Here is a 24,394-nt window from a genome sequence, read left to right as displayed (position 1 = left end):
AATACGCCAGGATGTGGCAAAAATCAAACAGGATTTCACCGAAATATTTGCGGGGCTGAAGGGAGAAGTACAGTCCCTAGGAGACTGGGTAGCAGATGTGGAAGCCTGAGCAGAGGATCAGGCCACCAAGTCAGTGCACTGCAAAGAGGAAATTGCAGGGCTGACCAATTCTCTATTGGAGGTGGAGGAATGGATAGAGGACCTGGAAAACAGGTCCAGGAGGGCAAACCTTCGTTTCAGAGGGATCCCAGAAATACCTGCACACAAGGACTGTTTTAAGTGGAAACTAGTGTCTGTACACAACTACTGGATTCTGAGGAAGCTGCAGGCCCGCTCCCAGTTATTTGTTTGTTTTTAATTTTTTTTTTTTTTTTTTTAAACATATTTTATTGAGGATTGGCAGAAACACAGATGAACTTTGAAACACAGGCCAACACATACAGGCCTCAAAAACAAGTTCCATATTCTACATGTTCCCCCCCCCCTATCAGATATATAATGAAAATACATTCGAAAAGGATGGAGAACAAACATTACAAAATCGCACAGCCTTTAATTTTTCTTTTCTTTTCTCCCCCCCCCCCCCTTCACCCACCCTCCCAGAGAGTCTCAATGAACAGAAAGTAAATTAAGCAAATTAAGCATGTTAAGGAACACTGAACAAAGCATAACATACGGGCTGAGAGATGTCCCATACGACAGATACATTCTTTTCCTAAAGGGGACCAAGTCCGAGGGAGGGATCCTAAACAATAGCCCGTGTCTAACCAGACAAGTCGTAAAAGAGAGTTACTTTGTATATAGAGGCGAAAGCTCTTGTATAAGCTTTGGTAAAGATTTATAAAACTGACCCCAAATAGTCTGAAAGAGCCGCTTCTTCTTGGGATTAAATCGCCGAAACATGGACCCATATTCCAACTGAAAGAGTTCAGTCATTAAGGTACGCCATTGCGCCAGGGTCGGGGGTTTGGCTTCTATCCCCGTTTGTTTTTAATTTTTTATATACAGAGGTTCCTGTATAATATACATATCACACCGGTTTACAAGGAAATATAACTGTTGCCTCGGGGGCAGCTTACATTGAAACACACAACAATAAAGAATTTACAGAATTTACAGAAAACAAACAAAGTCCTGATTAAACTGCAAAGTAGAACTATTAAGAAACATATGTACAGCAGCGATCGGGGTCTATAATGTATTCGTATTCCTCGGGTCTAGGATTCTGGGAAAGTTTGGGTGAAAAGCTAAGACTATTGATACTTTTTGAGAGATCTATGGCAGGGATTTGGGCGAAGGGGATCGGGGTCTATAATGTCCTCAAAATCCTTGGGTCTTAGTTCTCCGGGAAAGCTTGGGTGAAAAGCTTGGTTATCAAGCTAGAGTGAGAGCATCAGGCTCTTGAGCAACCCAGAGGGAATCTACCGAGAGATTATAATAGTCTGTTTTCATGATTTCTCAATTAAAGAAAAGGTGGCCACAGTGGCTAGGGCTAAAGGGTCACATTATCTGGAATGATGACCAAATCGACATCTTCCAAGACCTCTCTATGATCACTATTTGGAAGAGGTGGGCCTTTCGGGACATTCTAACTGTGCTGAAGCGTGAAGACATTAAATATCCGTTCGGGCTGCAAGTCACAGTTAAAGGACAATCTACTAAAGTGAAATCAGTAGAAGCAGCTTTGGATTTTTTTGAGGTCTGTTGAGATAACAATACCCCCAGAGGCATCAGCCTGTGACCAGCCGAGACAACCTGGAAAAGAGGAGCGACCGTCCTAAGTGGCAGAGGATTCAGGGGTCCGGTAAACACCTACGGAGACAGCCTGATATACACTCGTCACCTGGAACGGAGAGTGTAGGATGAGCAGGACCTTTATGGACATTTTTATAAATGTGATCTACTGTCTCACTATAGAGCAGGGCACCATCTGGTCCGTCTAGCAGCTTCTCACATAGCCGGGGTCGACAACGTTCAGGCGGATTTTCTCAGTCGCCAGCATCTAGATCCCAGAGAATGGGAACTTTCCGAGGAGGCGATGCATCTCATGACTCGTCGGTGGGGTGTTCCTCGCCTGGGCCTGATGGCGAATCAGAGAAATGCGAAGGTGGCTCGCTTCTTCAGTCGCAGGAGGGAACATGGGGAGGAAGGTGAGCATGAGAGGTCGTATTTAGCTGGATCTCCAGAGCCGGGTGTACACAGTTTATTAACATAAGTTAGCTTGTGAAGGGGTAGCTTTATCGGTTTTATTTTCAGGAAGTGGAAAGGGTGGATGCGGATGTCATTAGGTAGTGTTAGAGGCTCTGAAGGGGTCGGGTTGGGGATAAGGGTCATACCTGGTGGTTTCTTCCTCCCAGGGGGTTTAGGCGCCTCATGCTCTGGAGGTGCGGGCTTAGTTTGGGGATGAGGGTGGAGGGATGGGAGGTGGCAGAAGGGGGAGACTATAAATCGGGGTTGGGTTCATATGCTGGTGCTAGACTATGGGTTCACAGGACTTATTATCAGGAGGTCTTTAAGATTGAATGACAAGTGGGGGAGGGAACCCAGGGGGGGCCATTCAAATATGGAGTCTATTATAAATGGGTCCAGTTAAGATTAAGATCCTTTCTATTAATACTAAGGATTTGAATTCCCATCTTAAAACGAGGGATACTTTATAAAGAAGCGGTGGTTATGGGAGCCAATGTGATTTTCTGCCAGGAAACTCATCTGTCGCCGAGGTTTTCCCATCTGCTGGGAAGTAAACAATTCCCTTCTAAATATTTTCCGCATGCGACCAAAGTCAATAGATATGGGGGAGTGGGAATCTTGTTGGCCCACAATTTAGTGGTTGACATCTCCTAGGTAATCCAGGACTTCAATGGTAGATTCCTGATCTTGAAGGTGGTTATCAATAGGGTTGACTCAACTTGGTTAACATATATGCTCCCAATGCGAATCAGGGAGTCTTCTAGACAATCATGAATTCTTTGGAAGGGTGGGCCAGAAGTTATATTCTGCTAGGTGGCGATTTTAATATCACGCGTTATCCCTACCTTGATAATTCTTCGGGGACAGGGAGTGCCTCTCGTTTACAAAGGCCCTCCTTGAAAAGTTGAATTTGCCATTGGGGTCTGCAGGATATATGGCATTTGCGGAATCCTACTCGGAAAGACTTCACTTTCTATTCAGCACCACACTCGTTTTCCCGTATTGATTATTTTCTATTAGATTCTATGTTGGTAGGAGAAGTGCAGGATACTGGGATTGGCCATATCACATGGTTGGACCATGTGCTGATTTGGTTAGCGTTACAAATAGGTTCAGCTATGGGAGACCCGGCTCTGGAGGCTGAATGACACTCTTCTCCAAGATAAGGCTTTTAAGGAAACTCTGATTAAGGATATTCAAGAATATCTTCTATTCAATGATTTGGGGGAAGGGTCGCCAACAGTATTCTGGGAGGGAATGAAAGCGGTCATTCGGTAAAAACTTATCTCCCAGGCCTCTTTTCTTAAAAAAAACAGAAGGCAGCCAACAGGTTGGAGATCATTTTTATTTTATTTATTTTGATTTTTTCTATACCGGCATTCGTGATAACATCACATCAAGCCGGTTTACAGTAAACAATGGGGTAATAACTGGAACATAGAACCAAATATGTAATATACATATTATAAATACAGTTACAATAAACAAGGATACGTACAACTAGGAGTAAGAAGAAGAAAAGATAGGAACTTTAACATGTTGTATTAACCTGTAGAATGGTAAAGTTTCCAAAGATGGAAGTGAATGATTTACAATGAATTGTTCAGTTCAAAAATGCAGTTTTTAACAATGAGGAAGAAAACATAAGTAATGAAGATTCTGGATGTTTATAAAGTGTAGGGGAAGATTATCAGGATGGTTATAAAAGAGAATTGTTGCTTGGAATTTGAATATCGGAGAGAATTGTTTTTAGTCTGAGTCTGGGAAGGCTTGTTTGAAAAGCCATGTTTTGAGTCTTTTTCTAAATGTCAATAAGCAGGGTTCTTGTCTAAGTTCCGTTGGTATGGAATTCCAAAGAGTGGGTCCTGCTGTGGAGAAAGCCCTATCTCTATAAGTTATATGGAGGGAAGTTTTGGAAGGTGGTACCTGCAGAGACTCTTTGTAGTACTCTCTTATCATGTATTATCTTATTATTATTATCTTATTATTACTCTCTTATCATGTATTATCTTATTATGTATTATCTTATTATTATTATCTTATCATGCGGCGCATAGGCAAGCTGGAGATCCGACACAAATGTACTGGAAATGTTAAAGCTAAGGCAGCTTTGGATACAGCCAGACAGGAACTGCAAGTCTAAAATTTGTCAGAGATAGCCTTCCAGATGCTTAAAGTGAAGCAAGTCAGTCCAACTTTTGGCCAGGCGATTGAGGGTCCAATCGAGATAGAGCCAAATTTTGAAAATTAAAGACAAGGCGGGCGAGATGATTTGAGTTTGCACAATTTTATAAATTTTATAATTTTATAGCAGGCCTTTCCTAACTCCAACATTTCTTAACCCCCATCAATCAACACACTTCGCTTGCAATACCATTAAGAGCCTCCTCTTACAATGTTATTATATGTAATTATCTGATCTGCATTTTCCTTCTTACTCCAAGTTCTATATTTCCCTGTTATATGTAACTGCTTTTTCTGCACTATTGCTCAAGTTGTTAAGTTTATTTTAATTTGCACTCCTGTTTCTTGTGAACCAGCATGATGGGACAATCGTCTTGAATGTTGGTATATAAAAAACTTAAATAAATAAAAAATAAAAAAATCTATAAGCGAGAGATGGTGGTATACCATCCACTGCCATTGCATCATATCTGAAATCTATTTCTCTCCCCTCTTTATCCGCAGAACATAGGGAATTTTTATGTTTATTATGTTATTATTTATTATGTTTATAATGTTTATTTTTCTTGTTTATAACATTTAATGTTATACTCCCCCTTATATCTCCTCCCTCAATTACTCTCTTGTTAACATGTTATAATTGTTCGATGTAAAGCGCTTCCCCAGGCGTCTGTTTGCGTTACACTGTGAACCGATATGATATCATTGATGAATGTCGGTATTTAAAAATATTAAATAAATAAATAAATAAATAAATAAATGTGCCCCTATATGTACTGATGAGATCCTTAGGGCCAACTCAGATCTTAAATTAGGCAAGTCTTGATGGATTCTCCGCCAAGTTTTATAAGGCTTGTAATTTAGTGATTATCCAACCGTGGGTAATATGGTTAATTTTTTGAGAGCAGGGGGTTCACTAGTTGAGTGGGCAAATGTCACTGGCATCATGGTCCTTCTGAAGGTAGGGCGCGATCCTACTCAATATGGTTCATACCGTCCGATTTCGTTCATAAACAGATTTGAAAAGACTTGCCAAGATATTAGCCTCCAGATCAGGGACGGTTGCCCCGATTCTCATACATGGGGATCAATCGGGTTTTGTTCCAGGTCGGCTGGCTGCGGACAATGTATGGAGGGTGCTGGATGTCAATTGGTGGGTGCAACATCAGAAGGTACTGTCTGTCCTTTTGGTGATCGATGCCGAGAAAGCGTTTGATCGCGTTCATTGGGAGTACTTATTTCAGGTCCTGAAGAAGTTCGGGCTGGGCTCTTCCTTCCTAACTTGGATATGTGCACTGTATGAATGCCCACAGGCCAGAGTTAGGGTAAATGGGAGTTACTCTGATCCACTGGATGCGGAAAGGGGCACCCGGGCAAGGTTGTCCACTCTCCCCTCTTTTGTTTGAAATCGCTCTCTAGAGCCCTTTGCCTGGTCGGTCAGAAATGCCGACTTAATCTGAGGGGTGTCCATGGGTGGGAAGTCATACAAATTGACCATGTTTGCAGACGACCTTTTGTTTACTCTGACTTTGCCCTACTGAGGGAAATGAGGAAATTTGGTTCTGTGTCAGGGTTTAAGGTAAATGAGGACAAATCTGAGATTCTGAATGTATCCTTAGACAGTAGGAAGGTAGAGCACCTGTGGAAAGGGCTTCCATTTAAACGGGCAATTAGTTCAGTTAAATATCTGGGCATTCACTTGGGGTCCGATTTGTCCTCTTTATTCTCTTTGAATTACACTCCTTTGTTTTGAGGAATTTTGCAAGGATTTGGAAAGGTGGCATAGATTGGAGCTGTCCTGGTCTGGAAGAATCTCCACGGTCAAGATGAATGTGTTACCCTGGCTGTGTTATCTCTTTCAAATGTTGCCACTGTCCGTTCCCGCGAGGGTGCTTAAAAAGTGGCAGCAAGCAGTGATTCGCTTTATTTGGAAACGGCGCTCCCCATGGGTTGCGAGGGCAGTACTGAACAGACCCAAAAGCCAAGGGGGTGTTGGGGGTTCCCCATTTGGATTTTACTATATTGCGGCCCAGCTAAAAGCCGTATGGGAGTGGCCCTATAAATCCATTAACAAGGCCACAGTAGATTTAGAGCGGGATTCCCTCCCCCCGGACATGGGAAGTGTGGCAAGCGAATATCTCGGCACAGGTTGTTACTAAGGGCTCCCCCCTTTATGGCCCACACCTTGAGGTTATGGCGTCAGTATCGGTCTTGGTCGGTGGAGGTTAAGCAATGCTGGCACTCTACTTCTATTCTCTACAATAAGGATTTCCTGCCGGGGAACTCGCACAAGGCTGCTGCCTATTGGCAAGCTCTTGGCATCGAAAGAGTGGAGCAGGTTTGGAGAGCGGGTTCTGTCCTTCCCTTTGAAACGTCGTGCCACCTATACCCCCTGGAGGCTACGGACCGATTCTCCTACTTGCAGTTTGCAGTCTAAGAGGATACAGCTAGATCTCAGCATTAGTAAATCAATGTTTGAAGTTTTATCTGCTAAAGCTGATAAACTGAATAAGATGATCTCTAGAATTTACTCTTTTCTCATTGCAGAATTGGCGTCCAAACCCCATGTTGTGAAATGGGAGTCAGACCTCTCTGTGGTTTTTGACGAGACGGACTAGGACTTGTACTATCAGAGGGGTAGGGAAGGGCTCAGTCTCTTTGACAAGTCTGGAAAACGGGTATAAAATCCTATATCATTGCTACTACACTCCAGCAAGACTGAGCAGGATGTACCCGGGAGTCTGATCTCTGCTGGAGGAGGTCTGGAGCTTGTGGCACCTTTATTCATGTCTGGTGGATATGCCCCAGGATTGCTGGGTTCTGGGATATGGTACTGGAGGGGATAGCTGACAGCACTGCTATTCAACTATCCAAAATGCCTGGACTGTTACTACTTTCACTGGGTTTTCCCGACATGAATAAATGTGATGAATGGCTTATTAGCCATATTCTGAAGGGAGCTCGATGCGACCTGGCTGCTTGGTGGAAGAGAGAGAGGAGGTACCTCAGAGGCATCGTCTGCAATGGAGAAATTACTTACCTGATAATTTTGTTTTCCTTAGTGTAGAAAGATGGACTCAGGACCAATGGGTATAGTGTGCTCCTGATAGCAGTTGGAGACTGAGTCAGATTTCAATCTGATGTCAGCACTAAATATACCCGTGCAGGAAGCACTGCTCTTCAGTATTCTCCTCGAAAAGCAATAGTGGATATATGAGTGTTTGGATAACTTGGTTAACTTGAACTAGTTGATGTGGATTGTAGCTGGAGACCGCCAGTGTCGTCAACCGAGAAACGCCGACACCCGGTAACTGTGGATGTCTTGACTGGGGGTAAGTCTGGCTTACCCGTACTTGTCTTGCTCTAGAGGATGGTCACCCGAGATTTCCGTATTTTGAGGCAACCGTGGGCGGGATACTGAATCCATCTGTCTACACTAAGGAAAACGAAATGATCAGGCAAGTAATTTCTCCATTTCCTAGCGTGTAGCAGATGGAGTCAGGACCAATGGGATGTACAAAGGCTATTCCCGGACAGGGTGGGAGGCTGCCCGTGACCCACTTAGTACTGCCCTTGCAAATGCTGTGTCCTCCCGAGCCTGAACATCCAGGCGGTAGAACCTTGAGAAGGTGTGAACGGAGGACCACGTCGCCGCCCAACAGATCTCGGCAGGTGACAGCATCTTGGTTTCTGCCCAGGACATTGCCTGGGCCCTTGTGGAATGGCACTTGACTTGTAGAGGTGGAGCCTTACCCGCCACTACATAGGCCGCCTTGATTACTTCTTTGATCCAGCGGGCTATGGTTGCCCACAAGGCTGCTTCCCCTTGTTTCTTCCTGCTGTGAAGGACAAATAGGTGGTCCGTCTTCCGTACGGATTCTGATCTTTCCAGGTAGCGGTCTAGGAGTCTGCCGATGTTAAGATGGCGTAGGCAGCGAGAATCATCCGTGTCCTTAAGCTCATCTGCAGATAGCAGTGAGATGGTTTGGTTTAGATGGAAATGAGAAACCACCTTTGGAAGGAAGAAGGGGGACAGTGCGTAGCTGTATGTATCCTGGTGTGAATCTGAAGAACAGTTCCCGCAGGATAGAGCTTGAAGTTTGGAGATGCGATGGGCTGAACATATTGCCACTAGGAATGTAGTCTTCAAGGTCAAGAGCCATAGGGACAGCTAGGAAGTCTAGTACTAGATTCAGTTTCCATAGAGATACCGGCCACTTTAGTGGTCGGATTTGCTTGACCTCTCTCAGGAAGTGGGAGACGTCCAGATGGGAAGATACTGATGCCGTCCACTTTGGCTCTGAAGCAGGCCAGAGTGGCCAGTTGAACCTTGATGGAGTTGAGAGACAACCCCTTTTTCAGGCCGTCCTGCAGGAATTCCAGGATCATGGGAATTTTGACGGGTCAGCGGAAGGATGTCGCGGTCTTCACACCAGGCTTCGAATATTATCCATATTCGTATATAAGTTAAAGATGTGGGGGGGGCGCTCTTGAGCCGCGACAAAGATGGCTGCTTGACTCCACAGCTCCGCCGGATAGTATCTCTGATTTTTGGGGAACCCACCTTTTTTTTGCTTTGGATCGCGATTTCTGTCGAGTGCAGAATACTAGAAGATGTCCACTGCCAAATCGGGCAAAATTGAAGCGGCATTTGCAGCTTCTACTGGCTCAAAACGGGCAAAACAGGACCCGCTTTCACCGGAGAAATCTTTGGCCTCCAAAAACATGGCGTCCGCTGATATGGTATTACAAGAGATAAAACAGCTTAAAGACTTAATCCAGCACAATATTGAGGCAACCACGGCGATTCGGGGCGATTTACAAACTATGGCTCAACAAATTGCCAACTTTCACACTAGATTGGATGATGTGGAATCGCAGACATCCTCACTATTAATATCGACTGCGTCACTCCCCCGATTGACAACGGACATGGAGCAACTTCAGCAAGCTATGGAAGATTTAGCTAATAGGAACCGAAGGAACAACTTACGAGTTCTGGGGATACCAGAAGGGGCTGAAGGTACGGATCCGATCACATTTTTGAGCGATTTAATTCCAGCATGCTTACATATTAAATTCACACATGCTTTTGAAATAGAGCGTGCCCACAGGATCCCTGCTAGGCCCCTTAGGAATGCTCAGTTCCCCAGGCCGATTATTTTCAAAATCCTCCGCTATCCTCAAGTAATGGAAATCTTAGCGGCCGCTAAACTGAAAGCGCCGATTCAATACCAAGGCAAGGACATACTTTTTGTTCCGGACTTCGCTAAGGCGACGGCGCAAAAGAGGAAAGCTTTTTTAGCTTACCGACCTCGGCTGAGGAGTATTGGAGCTCAATACGGGCTTTTATATCCGGCACAAATGAAAATCACTTACCAAAACCAGACGCAACTCTTCCTACAACCTGCAAAATTGGAGGATTTTCTCCTCTCAGTGGAAAACACTGCTAATATGGTAACTTGATTTTCTGCAATGGATTTTCTTATTCAGGACTCTTTCATATTTTCTTGTTGATGACCTCTATTATGGTTCCTAATCAATCCTCTTATTCCGATGGAACGGCGGTATAGCCGCAGTTGTTTCATAGCTTTTGCAGATGGTGCTCATGGTTGTCTCGTGAGTCACCTTGCGATCGATCTTTTTTTTTTTTCTCTTTTCTTCTTTTTTTTAGTATTATTGTCCTCATTCATCCGATGGAGGTTATGTTACTATGCTTATTTTTTTGTATTATTATTTTTAAGGCTATAATATGCCTCCTTCCATGCTATAAATGGACAAGGTGGTTCCCTGTGTGTACGATCTCATTTTCCGGCATTGCTGCGGTGGGCAATGGCTCATCTACTCCCTTAAGAGCCTTCTTTTCTGTTTGCCCGTGCTAAGATGGCTATTAGCCATTTCGGCAAACATTTGGCTCAGATACAAGATGGTCTTTTTTTTTGGCTTTCATTATGTTTTTTCCTTATGTTCTTCTTGGACCCCGAAGTCATGCTTACTCTTCTTTTCCTTCATAAGCAACATATAGGACTATATCTATTTCTTTCTCTCTTCATGAGCTCACCATGCCTTCAGGAGGATGTGACAAGATGGCGACTACGATTAATAATATTATCATTACCTCCTTAAATGTAGGAGGCTTCTCACACCCTATTAAGCGCAAAAAGATTCTATGCTATTTACAATCGCTTCATACGGACATTGCTCTGTTACAGGAGTCACATCTTACAACAACTGAAGCCCTGAAACTAAAACAACAATGGGTAGGCTCGGTCATTCATAGCCCTGCAGTTCATAAAAAACGAGGAGTCTTGATACTTCTCCATAAGCGTTTAGATGCACAAATCTTACATCAACTATCCGACACTGAAGGACGGTGGGTCGTAGCCCAAATTAAAATATCTCAACAAGTCTTCAATATCCTTAACATTTATGCACCCAATTCTGATGAACCTGGCTTTTTCTCCACAGCTTTTGCTCAACTTCTAGCTTTACCTTCAGCAGTCCAAATTATAGGCGGAGACTTCAATCAACCATTGGATCCATTTATGGATAAGAAAACTACTGCTCGTCTACATTTCACCAAATCTAATAAGCTTCTGCAGCACCTTATTACCACCTATGGTCTGTCAGATCCATGGCGTCTTCTTCATCCGACAGAGAAGGACTACACATTTTACTCATCTCCACACACTTCCTACTCCAGAATTGATTTTTTTTTGGTTTCTGGATCTCTCATTTCATCTGTGATGCAAGCTACCATTTGCCCCATATTGATTTCGGACCACGCAGCGGTCACAATTCAGTTGGCCCTGACTAATCAGATTGCCATCGACCATCAATGGCGTTTCAACTCCTCTTTATTACAAGACTCTAATTTTTTGACTATTCTTCAAACTAAAATACAAGAGTTTTTTCAGTTTAACTCTTCTTCCGATTTGGCTGCTTCCATGATATGGGAGGCCTTCAAGGCAACGATCCGGGGTGAAATAATTAGCTACACTGCACACACTCGCAAGCTTCAAAAAGCCAAACTAATCTCTCTATCTGCTGAAGTTGCCGCTTTAACCAAAGCTCATATGGCCTCTTCTTCCTCACTGACATTATCATCCCTCATGAAGGCCAAATATCAATACAATCTATTGCTCAGTTCACAAGTACAGCTCAGCCTTACTCGTTCCAAAGCAACGTATTATGCTGAAAACAACAAATGTGGGCAACTTTTGGCTTCCTACTTGAAGAAGAAGTCCGAAAAGAAACGCATCACCTCAGTACGATCTTCGGCTTCTCAGATATTCACTTCGGACACTGACATTTTAAACGCCTTTCGGGATTTTTACGCTCAACTGTACCAATCTGAGACCTCTGCATCTCCAAAAGATATTCAACATTTCTTAACATCGCTTACACATCCTTCTCTGACATCGGAGCAAGCTGCAACTTTGGATGCGCCAATTTCTCCTGGTGACATTGCTTTAGCCATCAACGCGCTATCGAAAGGGAAGGCACCAGGTCCGGATGGACTGACCACTGACTTTTACCAAGCCTTCCAAAAAGACATTACTCCATCGTTACATACTTACTTCTCTGCCTTACTTACCTCATCCTCTGTACCTTCACATTTTACAGATGCATGTGTTGTAGTGCTACCAAAGCCAGGGCGGGATGCCACCGATGTGGCCAATTATCGGCCAATTTCCCTTTTAAATACTGACTATAAGATTTTTGCGAAAATTCTTGCCACAAGATTATCTCTATTAATGAATACCTTGATACATTCCGATCAATCGGGATTTATAAGAAACAGATTGATTTCTAATAATGCTCGATTGTTTCTACAAATTCAAGAATATGCCTCCACCCTTTCTGATCCAGCAGTGGCTATTTCATTAGACGCAGAAAAAGCCTTTGATCGGGTGGAGTGGCCCTTTTTACTTTCGACTCTTAATTGGTTTGGTTTTGGCACTACTTTCCAATCATGGATTTCATTTTTGTACTCCTCTCCCTCGGCTTATTTATACATTAATAATTTGAAATCCCCATTGTTCCCACTCCAGAGAGGTACAAGACAAGGTTGTCCCCTCTCCCCGCTCCTGTTTAACCTGGCTTTGGAACCACTCTTATTGGCTATTAGGCAAGCAGACTCCATACAAGGGATAACGATTCGTACTGAAACTTTTAAATTGTCTGCTTACGCTGATGATGTTCTATTATTCTTGCTCCATCCTGAGACTTCTATACCCTCTCTTTTTGCTCTTATCTCTCGCTATTCAGATGTCTCTGGCTATAAAGTCAACTGGCATAAAACCGAAGTTATGCCGCTCAATTTACTGGGCTCCACTTTTGATTTCTCAAAATTTTCATTAACCAAGGTTAAAAATGGGCTTAAATATTTAGGTATCAAGTTTCAGAACTCACTGGAGTCCACGGTAACCAGTAGTGAAAATATCATACTACAACAATTAAGAGATGCTTCGCTCAAGTGGTCTCCACTACACTTATGGTGGGGCAGATTAGACACTATAAAGATGGTCTTAGCTCCTAAAATCACGTATGTACTCTCCATGATCCCAATTTTTTTTTCCACAGCCTTCTATAAGCAGGTGGATCGGATTCTTACTCGCTTTTTATGGAACAATAAAGCAGCGCGGATAGCTATTGCGAAACTGAAATGTATCCCTTCTAATGGAGGCGTGAACTTCCCCGATTTTTACTCATATCACTTAGCCTTTATTCTTCAACAAGGGCAATATTATTTTCCCACCCAAACAGACAATTCCGACTCACCCAGATGGATGGATATGGAACACCAGCTCTTATTTCCATATCCTTCGACTTTTTTCCCAGTGGTCCCCTTATTACGCAAACATGCTAGTAATCCCATCCTAAAATCTACTCATAAAGCTTTCTTAGCCTTTGACAAACTCCGAGCCTTGGACCATTGCTCCTGGGTATCCTCTCTATATGCTCCTATTTGGAGGAATCCACTGATTACTATTGGCGGGCAGACAGTGAACTGGCCGCTATGGCAGTCTAAAGGGATTTGGTTTCTTTCCTCCATTCTCCAGGATATGAATATTTTATCCTTTTCCACCCTTCAGGACCGATTTAGTCTCCCTAATTCTCAATTTTATTATTGGCTCCAATTACGTAATTCGTTGAGAAATGTCCACCTCCCAATATTGCCGGACAATCCTGTCCCTTATCTTTTAGAAATCTATCGCAAGTATCGATTGGTTGGCCATTTGGCTTCACATATATATAAGATCATTAAGGCTCACTCTTATCCTAGTTCACTTGCAGGACTGTATTCAGTTTGGACAGCAGACTTTCCCTACCATCCGAGTCAGACTGCTTGGACTTATGTTTGGCGCGTATCTACACACATTTCTCTATCCTCTAGTCTGACCCAAACTTCTTTCTTTCTTTTGCACAGAGCAGCCTGGACCCCATGGAAACTCCATAGAGCAGGTCTCCTTCCCTCTAACAATTGTTGGTCATGTAATGGAGTCTCTGGCTCTCTTTCGCATATGCTCTACTACTGCCCATTAGTTCTCCTATTCTGGGAACAAGTATGGAAAACCACGTCTGCCATACTCCAAATCTCTCAACCTCTTTCTTATTCAATCATCATTCTACGGGGGGCAGACACTTCTTTACACCTTACACTTGAATCCCGTAAGCTGCTTGACTTTTTGCTTTTGGTGGCTATTCATAATATAATGGCCAACTGGAAGCATAGTGAACGACTGTCTGAACACCTTTGGTGGAATTCTGTTTGTATGTTTAGTAAATATGAACAGGCCATGGCGGTTAAATCTCGTCGTTTGGGCAAGTGGTGCAGGGTGTGGAAGCCTCTTAACGATTACATACACCTCCGATAAGGTGTGGTGGTGCTCTCTGTCCTTCTCATTCTTATTTTGCTAACATACTGGATTTGGAGTCTTAGGTCACTGACATAATCTCTTCTCTCTTTCCCTTTTTCTTCTTTCTCTCTCTCTAACTCTCTCCCTTTCACCCATTGGGTGGCATCTTCTTTTCTTTTTTCTTTTTCTCTCAAATTTCCCCTTACTCTTTTTTCTCCTTTTCTCCTCTATGTTGCATTCTATATGTATTCTCTATGTATCCATTCTGCATGCCTTCAGACTTAAGATACCTATTGACTATTTTATTTTATATCAGAAAAAACGAGCAATGGGATTGTTTTCCCTACCTTCCCTGTTAACAGGTGTTATCATGTACCTATTTGACGTGTGTTGTTTACATGTTAACTTCTTCTGTATGCTAATAAAAATATTTCAACAAAAAAAAAAAAATAAGTTAAAGATGTGGAAAACCTGAGTGCTCGGAGCAAGGCGTCAATTACTACCCTCGAGTAACCGCTCTTCTTCAGGTGAGTCTTCTCAATGGCCAGACCGTAAGAGAGAATCGAGTTGGGTCTTCATGGAGGATCGGTCCTTGCTGGAGCAGGTAGACACAGGGAGTTCCCCGCCAGAAGTCTTCACATGTCTACGTACCACGGCCTTCTTGGCCAGTCCGGGGCCACTAGAAGTACTAGCCCCATGTGGTGTTCTATCTTGCGGATGATCCTGCCCAGTAGTAGCCATGGAGGAAATACGTAGAGCAGGTCTTCCTGTGGCCAAGTTTAGACGAGGGCATCGATCCCCTGGGATGGAGGGTCTCGTCTGACTGAAGAAGTTGGGAACTTGGGCATTGGACCAGGTTGCCAGAAGATACTTGGCTGAGGTTCCCCAGCGGTCTAATATCAACTGGAAGGCTGTGGTTGACAGCCTCCATTCCCCTGGGTCTAGACTTTCTCTGCTGAGGTAATCCGCAGTGACGTTGTCTTTTCCCATGATGTGGGCGGCCGAGATCCCTTGCAGATTTGCTTCAGCCCACGTCATTAGGGGGTCTATTTCCATGGATAACTGTTGGCTTTTGGTTCCTCCCTGGCGGTTGATGTAGGCCACTGTTGTGGCATTGTCCGACATGACTGACAGCTTCTCCTCGGATTCTGTGACTGAATCGTAGGCAGGCTAGTCTGACTGCCTGGGCTTCCAGTTGGTTGATGTTCCATCCCGACTCTTCCTTGTCCCATTGCCCCTGGGCCGTCAGTTCCTGACAGTGGGCTCCCCACCCTCGTAAGTTTGCATCCGTGGTGAGCAAGACCCAGGTCAATGGGGATAGCCTCACTCCCTTGCTCAGATGGTCTTCTTGTAGCTACCATAGGAGCTGGGTTCGTACCTCCGCTGGCAACTGGAGGCGGACGGTGTAGTCCTGGGACATTGGGTTCCATCGTGACAGTAGGGAACATTGTAGTGGTTGCATGAGGGCTCTTGCCCATAGTAAGACTTCCAAGTTTGATGTCATAAGTCCGAGGACTTGGAGGTAGTCCCATACCGTGGGGCGAACACCGTTCAACAGTTTTCTCAGCTGGTCCATCAATTTCCTTCTCCTTGTAACAGGAAGGACGACCTTATCCTGTTGGGTGTCAAACTGGACTCCCAGGTATTCTAGAGATTGGAAGGGCAGCAGACAACTCTTGGTTGTGTTGACGACCCACCCAAGGTTTTGCAGTAGGTTCTTGACTCTGGAGGTCGCCCGACGGCTTTCTTCTGGAGATTTTGCTCTGATCAGCCAATCGTCCACATACGGGTGTACGAGGATTCCTTCTTTCCTCATTGTCGCTGCCACTACCACCATGATTTTGGTGAACGTCCGAGGGGCACTGGCTAGTCCGAAGGGTAGTGCTCAGAACTGGTAGTGGTGTTCCATGATCGCGAAGCGTAGGAAGTGCTGGTGGTTGTGATAAACCAGGATGTGCAGATAGGCTTCTGACAGACCCAGGGAGGTCAGAAATTCTCCCGGCTGTATTGTCCTTATGACTGAACATAGGGTTTCCAAGCAAAAGTGTGGTACCCTCAGGTAGCGGTAGACAGACTTGAGGTCCAGGATAGGCCGTAACGTTCCATCTTTTTTGGGGACGATAAAATAGATGGAATAGTGCCCAGTATTTTGTTGGCGCTTGGGCACCGGTGTTATCGCCTTTAGGGAGAGCAATTTTGTCAGTGTGGTTTCCACTGCCAACCTCTTGGCGGGGGAGTGGCAAGGGGATTTCACTAATTTGTCTGGAGGGATGCTGTGGAAGTCCAGATAGTATCTAGATAGTATCCCTCTCGAATGATGGTTAGGATCCTCTTGTCCGATGTTATCTCGATCCATCTTCGGTAGAATAAGGCAAGCTTGCCCCCTATGGCTTCTTCCTGTGGATGTGTCTGTTGATTCTCATTGTGGGGTGCGGCTGGGGCCTGGACCTGAGCCGGCTCCCCTCTTGTTGTGTTTGTTCTGAAAGGACTGGCCCCTGCCTGCGGGGCGAGGTGCTTGGTATGTATTCTTGTACGGTCTAAAGCGCTGTGATCCTCTGCCCTTGGATGTTCAGGGAGAAGGACGATGACTTCTTTTGTTCTTGTCCTCCAGTAGCCGAGGTACTGGGGATTCGCCCCATTTGTCAGCTAACTTCTCCAGTTCACTTCCAAACAGGAGGGCTCCTTTAAAGGGCATTCTCGTGAGCTTCGTCTTGGAGGTCGCGTCGGCTGACCAGCTTCGGAGCCAGAGTTGCCTTCTGGCTGCCACAATGGATGAGACGCCCCTGGCTGAGGTGCTCACTAGGTTAAATGTATAACGCTCCGGCGTAAGTTCCTGTTCATTGTACACCGACGTGATATCTTTGATGAGCGGCGGTATATAAAAAACTATAAATAAATAAATAAATAAATAGAAGTCGCATCCGTGAGGAAGGATATCGCTGGTTCTAATGTTGACAGGCGTGGTGGCATTCCTGGCGAATGATAAGCAGGCACGTGTCACCATGGCACAGCAGGCAGCGATCTGCAGTGACATAGCTGCTGCATCAAATGACTAAGGATGGATTCCTGACGTCTGTCCTGGGCATCCTTGAGTGCCGCCCCTCCTTCGACTGGAATGGTAGTGCGCCAATGGCGTCCACTTTGGGAAACACCAGGAGTTCTTTGGCTGAGGGATCCAGTGGGTATAGGGCTTCTAGGGCCCGTCCCCCTTTGAAACTGGCCTCCGGAGCATTCCATTCCAGGTCAATCAGTAGTTGTACAGCGCCCAACTGTGCTGGGCGCACAGTTGGGCGTGCCACTATGCGCCCGGCACAGTTAAGCGGACAGTATGGCAATCGATGGGGGGGGGGGGGGGGGGGGGAAATGGCACCGACGACCACGCGGACAAGATGGCGACCCACCCCCACGGAGGGTCTCCACGTGGGAGGACCCTCTTACCAGATTGGGGTCTAGCCCATATGGGGCTGATCAACCTGAAAGGACAGACGCCAGCTGGCGATCTGTTCGGCTAGCCGAGCCTCAGAGACCCGAGGCTTTAAGAACGTTTTCTGCCTTACCTTGTCACTGCATTTCCCGGTCTCGGGTCGGGTGGTCTCTGGCTGCAGGGGGAGAGGGAAGAGTACCTTCACCGCCACGCTCGGTATTGCACCCGCTGCCTCTCAGCCACTCCCATTCTTGGGGGCTAAGTCCACGCCGGAACCGGCTACCGGACAGAGGGTCACCTCTGAGGGATCTCGGAAATCACCTCAGGAATTCTCGACTGGAGGAGGGACCCTAAGGTATCACCGCAGGAGAGCGGGGCTCGTCTGTAGCGGTAAGATTATTTCTTCTTTGGTTTGGATTTTCTAATGCTGTGCAAGCGTGTGTATAGTCCCGAACTGCTAAAGAGACGGAGAAATACTGAAGAGCAGAGCTTCCTGCATGGGTATATGTAGTGCTGACATCAGATTGAAATCTGACTCCGCCTCCAACTGCTATCAGGAGCACACTATACCCATTGGTCCTGAGTCCATCTGCTACACGCTAGGAAAGCAAGGTTATTTATTTATTTAACATTTTTATATACCGAAATTCATGTAGCAATGTTACATATCAATTCGGTTTACATTATAACATTAACATGCATGTAAGAATGGCTACCAAAATGATAAGGGGAATGGAACAACTCCCCTATGAGGAAAGACTAAAGAGGTTAGGACTTTTCAGCTTGGAGAAGAGACGGCTGAGGGGGGATATGATAGAGGTGTTTAAAATCATGAGAGGTCTAGAACGGGTAGATGTGAATCGGTTATTTACTCTTTCGGATAGTAGAAAGACTAGGGGGCACTCCATGAAGTTAGCATGGGGCACATTTAAAACTAATCGGAGAAAGTTCTTTTTTACTCAACGCACAATTAAACTCTGGAATTTGTTGCCAGAGGATGTGGTTAGTGCAGTTAGTATAGCTGTGTTTAAAAAAGGATTGGATAAGTTCTTGGAGGAGAAGTCCATTACCTGCTATTAAGTTCACTTAGAGAATAGCCACTGCCATTAGCAATGGTTACATGGTATAGACTTAGTTTTTGGGTACTTGCCAGGTTCTTATGGCCTGGATTGGCCACTGTTGGAAACGGGATGCTGGGCTTGATGGACCCTTGGTCTGACCCAGTATGGCATTTTCTTATGTTCTTAAGAATGCGGTTACATCGAACAGGGAGGTAAACTTGGAACAAGTAACTGGGGAATAAATTACAACGAATAAATAAAGTAGTGCGAGTTCTACTGCGAAGTTAAGTCTAACCTGACTAAATATCTAGGTGCTTATTGGTTAAATAGTCACTGTACATGGAGCACCTGTTTGGATAGAATAAAGCGGCGATTATTGGCATAGATTAAAAGCTTGTTCAAATAGCCAAGTTTTGAGTCTCTTTTTAAAGGTGATTGGGCAAGGTTCCTTCCGGAGTTCCGGAGGTAGAGAGTTCCATTGCTGTGGATAGAGATCGTTTATTTAGTGAGGTTTTGATAGGAGGGGCAAGGAGGGTATCTCTATACACTGCTCTCACCGGTCTTGCGGGTGTATGTGGTCGAATAGGTATACTGAGCTCCAGTGGAATGAGATTGTGTATATATTTGTGAATGATTGTTAGTACTTTGTAGGAGATTCTGAACTTAATTGGGAGCCAGTGAAGGTTTCTCAAGATGGGGATAATATGATTTCTTTTGTTAGACTTAGTCAGAATCCTGGCTGAAGCGTTTTGAAGCATCTGTAACGGTTTTATGGAGTTAGCTGGGAGGCCGAGTAGAAGGGAATTACAATGGTCAATTTTTGAGAAAATGATTGCCTGGAGAACTGACCGGTAGTCTTGGAAGTGGAGGAGCGGTCTGAGCTGTTTCAGCACTTGTAGTTTATAGAAGCCATCCTTTGTGGTGTTATTAATGAATCTCTTTAGGTTTAGTTGATTGTCCATGATGACTCCGAGGTTTCTGACTTGAGAAGAGAAGGAAGGTTGAATAGTAGGGAATATATGTTAGACATTGCATTGTTACAGTCTTGTGAGATGAGGAGAATTTCAGTTTTATTGGAATTAAGGATTAAGTTAAGGCTCAAGAGCAAGTTGTTGATGGGTTGGAGGCAGTTGTTCCAGAATTCTAGTGTTTTTTTGAAGAGATTCCATAACCGGAATGAATATTTGTACATCGTCTGCGTAGATGTAGTGGGTTAGTTTTAGTTTGGAGAGGAGCTGGCAAAGTGGTAGTAGATAAACGTTGAAGAGGGTGGGGGATAAGGATGAGCCTTGAGGGACTCCTAGAGAAGAGCGGACTGGGTGTGATTCGTTATTGTTGACTCTTGACCCATTTGTTCACACGCTACAAAAGTTAACAGCTCACTTGCATGATGCAGTGCAGCGCTTTGAGAAAACATGGTGGGCTTATGTTAAATGGCAGGTAGCTTAGGAGGTTATCCGGGTTCTCTATGTCCTTCGAACAGGGTGAATTCTTAATAAATATATGTCCCAATCCTGGGGGGGGGGAGTTGTGGAGGTAGTAGTGGGGAGAGAGTCAAGGAGGGATGGGACAGGATATCAAAGGGAAAAAAACACGCAGTGGCTGTTGTTAGAGATTGATACTACGGTAGGCTATAGTGTTGCGATCTGCTGTGTTGAATTTGTTTTACCACCACTGTATGTATTTGCCGTTCTGGTCAATAAACAATAAATTTAAAAAAAAAAAAAATCAGGAGTATTTCTGGAGGACTGGAAAAGGCCAGATGTGGTTCCTATTGATAAAAGTGTAAGTAAGGAGAAGGCCGACCGGTTAGTCCGACCTCTGGGGTGAACAAATTAATGGCATCACTGTTAAAGCCAAGGATAGGGCAGTTTCTGGAATGCAATGGCTTGCAAGGTCCGAGACAGCAGGGATTTACTAGAGGGAGATAGTGTCAGCCAAATCTGATCAGTTTCTTTGACTGGATAATCAGACCTGGATCGGGGGAGAGCACTAGATGTCGTGTACTTGGATTCCAGTAAGGCCTTTGGCACAGTTTTGCATAGTTGAGCCCTAATGTGACTGATTGGTTTAGAAACTGGCTGAGTGGGATGCAGCATTGTGATTTCAGAAGAGGAGGAGAAGCTGCTGGGGGGAGTGGGGCTATGGGAATGGTAGAGGAAGAAGGTAGGAGTAAAGGGGCGGGAGAGGTGACCTGGCTGAGAACCCGACTGAAAATGACTGAGGTTTATAAAATTAGTTTTTGGGTTCAACTTCTTGATTTTTTTAAATGGAGAAATTATTTGCCTGATAATTTTGTTTTCCTTAGTGTAGACAGATGGACTCAGGACCAATGGATATTGTGCTCTCCTGATAGCAGATGGGAGTCAGATTTCAAAGCTAACGTCACTCTACATATACCCGTGCAGATAGCTTAGCTCTTCAGTATTCTCCTTGAAAAGCCATTGTGGATATGTTTGCTTAAGTAACTTGATTAAACTTGAACTGGTTTGCACTGATTTTCACACTGGAGACCGCCAGTGCACTCAACCAATTATTGCCAACACCAGACAAATTGTAGGCGTCTTGAACTAGGGGTAGGCCATGGCTTACCCGTATTTGCTTAGTCTCGAGGTTTGTTACCCGAGGTTCTCGAATTCTGAGGCATCCGTGGGCGGGATGCTGAGTCCATCTGTCTACACTAAGGAAAACGAAATTATCAGGTAAGTACCGTATTTTTTTGCTCAATAAGACGCACTTTTTTTCCCCAAAAAGTGGGGGGAAAATGCCTGTGCGTCTTATGGAGCGAATATAAAAAACCAAAAAAACTAACTACAAACTCCCACCTTCCTGATCCCCCCCCAAGACCTGCCAAAAGTCCCTGGTGGTCCAGCGGGAGTCCGGCGGCGATCTCCTGCACTTGGGCCATTGGCTGCCAGTAATCAAAATGACGCCGATGGCCTTCGCCCTTACTATGTCACGGGGGCTACCGGTGCCATTGGTCGGCCCCTGTCACAAGGTAGGAGCACGTCCCTTAGAAAAGAAAATTGGTTAATTGGAGGAAGAGACTCTTTAGATATTTGCAGAGCCTCCCCTAAATAATCATCATCTCCTCTGGTGAAATATTATCCCTTGGGAAAGCTGATAATTCTAAAATATTTTTTCTTTTGGAAACATTTTCTAACTTCTAAGATTTCCTTCTGAGTGAAACACTATCTTGAAGGGAGGCAGAAGAATTTGGGAATAAATGTGCTACCTTGTTCTCCAGCGCCTGCAGCCGTTTAGCATGAGCAGAGATTTTCTTCTCCTGGGTCACTGAGCGCAGCTCCAGCGAAGAGATTTCCCCTTGAACCCGTTCCAACTTGCTGCTAATTTTCGCTTCCAGACGCACCAGAACCATCCACAAAGAGTCCAAAGTTCTGGGCTGCAGTGGATCTGGGAAGGGGGACACAGCCACCTCTGTAACATTTTCTGATCTTGGGGGATCAGCCACAGCCTTCACCAAGGAGGGATCAGGCTCTGGTGAAGGTAAAACTCCCAGTGCTGTCTTCATAACCTTCCTGTACTGCTCCGGGTGAGGTGTCTGAGCTTCAGACTGTGACCGCTGTACCCCAGCAGGTCTGGACCCCAGCACTGAAGTCCCAGGACCAACAAAACCATCCATGGGTCTGACAGGAACCTCCGTAAGAGACAGGGGAGATGTTCCCTTTCTATTCCATATAATCAGCAGAGACAGGGAGGGCTGAGGAGGAGAGAAAAAGAAAATGTGGAGAGTTAACTTCCTCCTGTACCAGGCACTTTGGGAAGTAACACAAAACCCTGCAGACAACACACTCAGCGCCTTTGTATCAAGCCCATCACAGCTAAACAGCACTAAAAAGCAGAATATAAATCAAATAAATAAACCAAACAAATAAATCACACCCATAACTCACCCAGCATCAATCTAACGTATGAAACGGTGACACTGGAAATAAGGGAACAGCTGCACAATGAGCTTTCTGTCATCTGTGATTTAGAAATGTTTTTACATAAATAAAAATCTATTGGAAAACAGAACAAGCAGGACTGGGGCAGATCCTGACACAAAGACTACACAGGAGCTGAATCCCTCACCTAGCGCTTTAATGCTCAATTTTTTTTTAAAGCCAATCAGGGTGGAACAATAAAAGGCAGGAATCAGAGCAGATCCTCAGGACGGATGAATTCAGGGCGGGAGAGGCTGCTGGGGGGGGGGTCGGATTTAAAGCCCTGACTCCTCCTCCCCGTGGTAGAAAATGTCGCAGGGACCCCAGAAAAAGGAGAGGGAGAGGGAGCTCTTACCCTGCGGGGCTGAGCTTTATCGCAATCGCTGATTTCTCCTTAAGAAAAGGAAATTCCCGGGTTAGGAGCTTTCCCTTTGCCTGACCGCATGCGTCTTCCGCTTCCGCGTTCCGCAGGCACCGCCCCCTTCTGCTGCCCTCACCTCCTGCCGCCTCCGATTGGCTGCTGCCCCTGATGACTCATCACCCTGCGACTGCTGCCGGGTACCTGTGACCTGGATTGGCCTCCGTTGGAAGCAGGAAGCAGGGCTTGATGGAGCCTTGGTCTGACCCAGCCTGGCAGTTTCTTCCCTTCTTACGTTCGCGCTTTCCCTTGCTGTGATTTATCCGATGCTGATCCTTATTTTAGTAATTTGGGCTCCGGATTCCTTTATTTTGATTTGCAGGAAAGATTTTATTTTGAACACCCACTTTTGACATCCCTGCCTTATTTTTGGTGACTGCGACGGGGGGGGGGGGGGGGCCCCCTGAAGATTAACTTCTTCCCAGCCGGGCCTGGACCCCTGGCACCCCTGAATGGTGTTCACGGCACAAGACAGGGGCCGGCTACATAAATAAAACAGGGGCATGTCCCTTACATGCCCCTCCCCCTCCATGAGTGTCCCCCCCCTCCAGCCCCCACCGCTCATTCTCTCATTCCCTGCACGTACCGGATCAGTCCAGACTCCTGGGTTGTGCCTCCGCACCAGCAGGTGGAGACAGAGCAAAACTTGACAAGCTCCACTATATACACCAGGGTGCCGCCCTCAGCCTGACAGTATTTCTCTGTTTCCAGCAGGTGGTACGGGTGCATAGCTCTCAGCCCGGATAGGAATATTTGGAGGGATAGAAAGGTCTTTGGTGCTTGAGAGAATAGTTAGGCAGGTTTTATTGTTATTTCTGTCTCCTTAGCTTCCCTCAATTAAGTTTTGTAAAAAAAAAAAAAAAAAAAGGGAGTGCTCCCAGGAGGTGCCCAGGCCCTGAGAGGGCCATCACTCCTGGTAGAGCGGATTGCTGGTGCTACTGGTCGAGGATCCCACTCTGCTCAGCCCAGCCGGGGTGATACCGGGGAGCCCGGCTCACTCACCCCCGCCGGCCCGATTCATAACCTCGTCGGGGGGACAGCGCCGGTGAGTTCCGTTTTAACAAAAAAAAAAAAAACGAACGAAGGGACTTTTTCTCCGCCGTGGCGTTTTCTCCGACACGGCTGTTTTCTCTTGATTCCTTCCTTGCTCCCTCACGCGTGCGTTTTCGCGGGCTTTTTCGCGTCTGTAGGCTGCAGGGGCAGGCAAGCCATGTGGAGCGGCCTGCGGGTCCCGCAGCACGCGCCTCTCCCGGGATGGGCTGTGTCCGGCCGGCATCCCGGGGGGGCGAGGGTACATCGGGGGCGAT

General features: G+C 45.5%; 1 protein-coding gene across 4 annotated transcripts in view; it reads right to left on the bottom strand.

Annotated features, from left to right (window-relative positions):
* The window catches only part of LOC115083473 (oocyte zinc finger protein XlCOF6-like), a 39,934-nt gene extending 16,772 nt beyond the window's left edge, over positions 1-23,162 (bottom strand). For 2 of the 4 annotated variants that reach the window (XM_029587326.1, XM_029587322.1), the window contains exons 1-2: positions 23,025-23,162; positions 21,958-22,443 (exon numbers count right to left, since the gene is read on the bottom strand). In XM_029587326.1, the coding sequence (XP_029443186.1) occupies positions 21,958-22,365 (408 nt within the window). In that variant the 5' untranslated portion in view covers positions 22,366-22,443; positions 23,025-23,162. Of the gene's footprint in view, positions 1-21,957; positions 22,444-22,636; positions 22,788-22,817; positions 22,956-23,024 lie in introns of those variants that run through there. The other 2 variants (XM_029587323.1, XM_029587325.1) reach the window with 2 other exon arrangements.
* Positions 23,163-24,394: the final 1,232 nt, after the last annotated feature.

This window comes from Rhinatrema bivittatum, chromosome 2 (assembly GCF_901001135.1).
Source record: "Rhinatrema bivittatum chromosome 2, aRhiBiv1.1, whole genome shotgun sequence".
Classification (NCBI taxonomy): Eukaryota; Metazoa; Chordata; class Amphibia; order Gymnophiona; family Rhinatrematidae; genus Rhinatrema; species Rhinatrema bivittatum.
This window is presented reverse-complemented; position numbering and strand designations above follow the sequence as displayed.